General features: G+C 45.3%; 1 protein-coding gene across 1 annotated transcript in view; it reads left to right on the top strand.

Annotated features, from left to right (window-relative positions):
- The window catches only part of LOC125045996 (ionotropic receptor 21a-like), a 9,599-nt gene extending 5,582 nt beyond the window's left edge, over positions 1-4,017 (top strand). The window contains exons 4-5 of the mRNA XM_047643584.1: positions 174-317; positions 3,820-4,017. Of these exons, the coding sequence (XP_047499540.1) occupies positions 174-317; positions 3,820-4,017 (342 nt within the window). The remainder of the gene's footprint in view (positions 1-173; positions 318-3,819) is intronic.
- Positions 4,018-5,000: the final 983 nt, after the last annotated feature.

Raw genomic sequence — 5,000 nt, forward strand, 5'->3', positions numbered from 1 at the left:
TCTCCCCCCCCCCCCCCCCTCTCTCTCTCTCTCTCTCTCTCTCTCTCTCTCTCTCTCTCTCTCTCTCTTTCTCTCTCTCTATCTCTTTCGCCTTCCCTACCTCACTTTCTCTATCTCCTTCTCTCACTAACCTTTTGCTCCCACATTAAACCCTTGCCTCATTTATTCTTAAGGCGGATAACTCGTACATGTTGAGGGAGCAGCTGTACCCGGGCCACCTGTGCTGGTACTTCCAAAAGAACACGGCCTGGAAGTACAAGTTCGACCATGGGATACGACGTCTTGTGGAATCCGGTCTGATCGCTCACTGGATCAAAGTAATTATTTCTCTACTTTTGTCTATTTATCTTCATCTCTCTCTATGTTTGTCTCCCTCCCTCCCTTTTTCTGTGCTTCTGCCTCTCTCGCTGTCTGTATGTCTGTTTGTCTTTTTCTTTGTGTCTATGTGTGTGTGTACTTCCTCCTACCAAAGTGGGTGTCAACAGCAAGGTTTTGTAATCTTTGTGATGAATTCGTGTAGATTTGTCTACGCTGAACTAAATTCTGTGGAAATCTTTCTGTTTTCATTTGTTATTCTGCTTCATAGTTTTCGCTCTTAGTGGGTACGTCTGGAATTCATCTACGTGCTAGATTAATGGTTACGACTGATGGGTGAATAAAATGTCAACAAAGTTTCTTCCGGTTTATTCTAGGTTTATTCTGTATACTGTGGGAACCAGACAGACACGCTCAGATCAGAGAAAGGGCAGCCGAACCCGATAACTCAGGCGTTATCTTTTCTTTGAGGGAACTAAGGAAAGCCTATAAAACCAGTTCCAACACAGCCCCGGGCTCTGATGGGATCTCGTACCCCATTATCTCCCACCTAGGACTAGCAGGTGAGCGTGCACTCTTGCAACTCATCAACAAGTCCTGGGAAACTTCCACTCTACCCCAGAGTTGGAAGAGGGCTACCATAGTTCCCGTCCCAAAACCAAAGGAGCCGGGGAAGTACCGCCCCATCTCTCTGCTCAGCTGCCTGGCCAAGACGGCTGAGAGGATGGTACTAAACCGGCTTCAATGGAAAACGGGACCCCCGCACGAACACCTTCACGGGTTCACAAGGAGCATGGGCACAGCACACAGCATAGCCACGCTCTTAAGCACAATCAGCAAGGGCCCAGCTGTGGTGGTATTCCTTGACCTGGAGAAGGCTTTTGAACTGGCAAGTCCACTTGCCATTCAGGAAAGCCTGATCCAGAAGGGAATCAGAGGAAAGCTCTTGGCTTGGATAGGTGACTACTTCAGGAACAGGACTGCCAATGTCAAATTCCAGGGTCACCTATCGCAGCACATGCCGCTCGAAAATGGAACGCCACAGGTTGGGTTTCTCAGTCCAGCCTTATTTAACACTTTAATGTCCTGCATCCTCAACATAAACCTCCCAGTGGGGTGCCAGATCATCTCGTATGCAGACGATCTCGCTATCACCTCCACTTGACCACGCAGCCAGAATAAAGCCCAGCATTGTCTGGACCTCGTGTCAGAGGAGTGTTGTAGGACAGGACTAAAGATCTCTGCAGCCAAATCCAAAGCCATGGCTCTGAGACAGAGAGTTCGAGGCACAAGACTGAAAATCCAGGGAGTGGAATTAGAATGGGTCAAGGACTACCTATACCTTGGGGTAAGGATAGACCGGACCCTCTCCTTCCATAAGGAGGTCCAGTACCTGGTTGACCGAACCAAAGCCAGACTGTCCGTCATGAGAGCAATGACTGGGAGACGCATAGGGGCCAGACACAAAGTACTAAGATCATTCTATGTACATGCTGTCCGGCCCATTGTGGACTATGCCTCAGTCGCTCTAATTGCTGCAAAGAAAAAGCACACAGACAAATTAGAAACAGTCCAAAATGAAGCTGCCAGGATCATTCTGGGTGCCCCGAGGTGGACGAAGGTCCTCAACCTCCTGATGGAGGCAAACCTTCTCCCCCTGGACTCACGAATCGATCTAACGGCAACACAATTCCTGTCAAAGGTCATCCAGGCTCCCAGGAACACAAGCCTAAGACAAAAATTAGTCATATGCCTCGAACAAGACAACGAGCTCGTTGCAAACAACTCCTGGCTGTCTCATACAGCCAGGGTGTTGATACGCCATCAGCTCAAAGAACAGCTTCTTGCTAAGGGCATGGACTCCCCCCACCCCGACTTTGCCGAAGCCCCGCCGTGGGCACTGAGCCTGATAGAGTTCAACATAATGAGCCTGTCAATGAAAAAGAGCCTATACCCCATGCCTAGCCTAAAGGCAGAAGCCCACAGGGTCATTGCAGCCATCACTCCTCCGGGAAGTAGAACATACTACACGGATGGATCGGTCGATCCCTTGAGCCACACTGCAGGCGCCGGCTTTGCAGCAAGGGATGCCACGCGATCCATGAGGGTAACAGACAACGCCTCCTCGCTACAGGCAGAGGCAGTTGCAATCATGGGAGCCCTAGGCCACGCGTCCCTAAGGGAAGGACACGTGGTCATACACACAGACTCCAGGGCAGCCATTGACTGTCTTCAGCACAGCTCACCCACAGACAACATCTACCTACTGACCACGATTCTCACAATGGCACAGAGAATTCTTGCTCAGGGTAGAAGAATTATCATCAACTGGGTCCCAAGCCACATCGGCATCAGAGGGAACGATCTTGCTGACAGACTAGCCGTCGCTGGCAGGGGTATGCCTCCAAATCCCATGACGATAAAACCGAGCCGAAAATTACTTATGGAGAAGTGTGCCTTGGTCGGTCGTACCTTCCTACGGCAGCTCCACAGAGAGGAAACGAGAACCTCCCCCTCGGCCAGCTGGTACTCAGACGCCACAGGCTATGAACCACTGGCACTCTCTGAAGTAAGCAACAGAGGTACCGAAGTCATTCTTCACAGAATGCGCCTAGGTTACCACTGTGCATGGCAGATTATCCCAACAATCGAACGCGATGAAAGGTGCTGCAAGCACTGCGGCGAGCCGAACGCCACACTAGTCCACTACCTAGAAAATTGTGACCATACACAATTCCTGAGACAAGGACCGCCCACAACAGCCGCCGTGCTGGTAAAGAGGCTAAGCGAAATGCTTACACCGAGTCTCAGACAACTCAATGAGCTGACACAGGCCGGGCCATATTTAGAAGGCCCGGGCGAAGCTAGAACTTCGCAAACCAAACCACCACCACTGTGGGAACTTGAGGTGTTGATTGAGCCGATGCTGAGGCCAGATCACTTGAGTTTCTGAGGTTTACAGGTCGTTTTTGTACGAAATTGGACGAAATGTTGTTAAAAACAGGAAAATGGAAAACAGTAATCTTCAGTAAGAGTTTCATTATAGCGTCTCTGTTTTATGGCTTTTGTAAGGTTCTGGTGGACACATGTGTTGGACAATGGATATTTTGGAACAATTATCGTGAACATATTGTTAATAACAGTATCGGCAATGATAATGATTACAAACTTAGTAATTCAGAATAAGCATTTTCTAACGAACATTTTGAGTATAACCAAGATATGAGTTCACATACAGTTAAAAAGTGATCGGCAAGAGTGACGGTAAGGGTCAGAATTGCTTGCTCTGGAGGCACTGTTACTGTCATTCCGTTCTGGGCGCAGGTCACAGTTGGCACAGTCGAAGCCTAGGTTAAAGGGGAGAGGTCATTAAACTAGATATAGATAAAACGGAGGCAACAGAAGCAAAAATAATAAAAGACAAGACAAAGGGAAGAACTAAAAGACTTTAAAAAAATTTAAAAAATGAAAATCAGTGCCTATTATCACCCCCCTCGTCCCCAGGTCAAAACCGAGGACTTCCTGGGCCGTGACTTCGAGCGCCGGCAGCAGCTGCGGGACAAGGAGCGGCTCAACCAAGCCCTGAGCCTCGACCACCTACAGGGCGTGTTCTTCATCCTCGCCATGAGCTGGGCGGCGGGCGTCCTCGTGTTCGCCGGCGAAGTCCTACGACACCGCTGCCTTCTTCAGGAGCTAGACTAATGCATAGGGAAAATGATAAATGATGTTCAGATGTTTTTTTTTTTTCATATCATTTTTATCATTATTGATGTTATTATTATTTTCCTCATTACAGATATTCTCATAACTTTTAGTGATATTAATGATAATGATATTGTTGACGATAATGATTGTAATAATGATAATGATGCTGATAATGAAATTGTTGACGATAATGATTGTAATAATGATAATGATGCTGATAATGATAGGGATTATGATAATGGTAAGAATAATGTTAATGAGACAGATTACGATGACAATACTAATGATGACAATGATAATAATGACGATAATGATAAAAAAAGAAAATTTGATTAATAATCGCAGTAGTTGTGGGGATCTGCACTACCACTTGAAATGTCCAGAGGGTTTCACTAAAATACTTTAGGTCCTTAAACGAAGTATATTCATGGAAAAGACTATGATGATGACAAAAAACAGTCTCGGATTTTGTGCATAGGTCCGTGAGGGAGTCGGCGGAAAAGCTCTCTAACGAACGAGTCTGTAACTCGAGTTGAAATGAATAATGAGACTAGCTTATTACATTGGCCCTAACTAAACCCGCTTTACTCTCATTAGATAATATACAAATTCCTTACAATAATATGAACATTTATACGCACAAATTTATACATATCTGTGTCCTGGAGGTTCGACGGCTGGCGGTTTCCTTTAGTTACAGGGGATACGTACATATCACAATAGTGATGGTAATTATAATACAATTAGGAACAATAACAGTGATGATTATGATGAAGATAATATTAATGATAATAATGATGGTGATGGTGATAATAATTATACCGATGATAATGATAATAGTGATAATGATAATAATAATAATAATAATAATTATGATAATAATATTGATAATAATAATGATGATAATATTAGTAGTAGTAACAGTGATCATGACAATAATGATAATAATGACATGTGATAATAATGATAATTACAGCAAA

The sequence above is a fragment of the Penaeus chinensis genome, chromosome 38 (genome assembly GCF_019202785.1).
Source record: "Penaeus chinensis breed Huanghai No. 1 chromosome 38, ASM1920278v2, whole genome shotgun sequence".
NCBI lineage: Eukaryota > Metazoa > Arthropoda > Malacostraca > Decapoda > Penaeidae > Penaeus > Penaeus chinensis.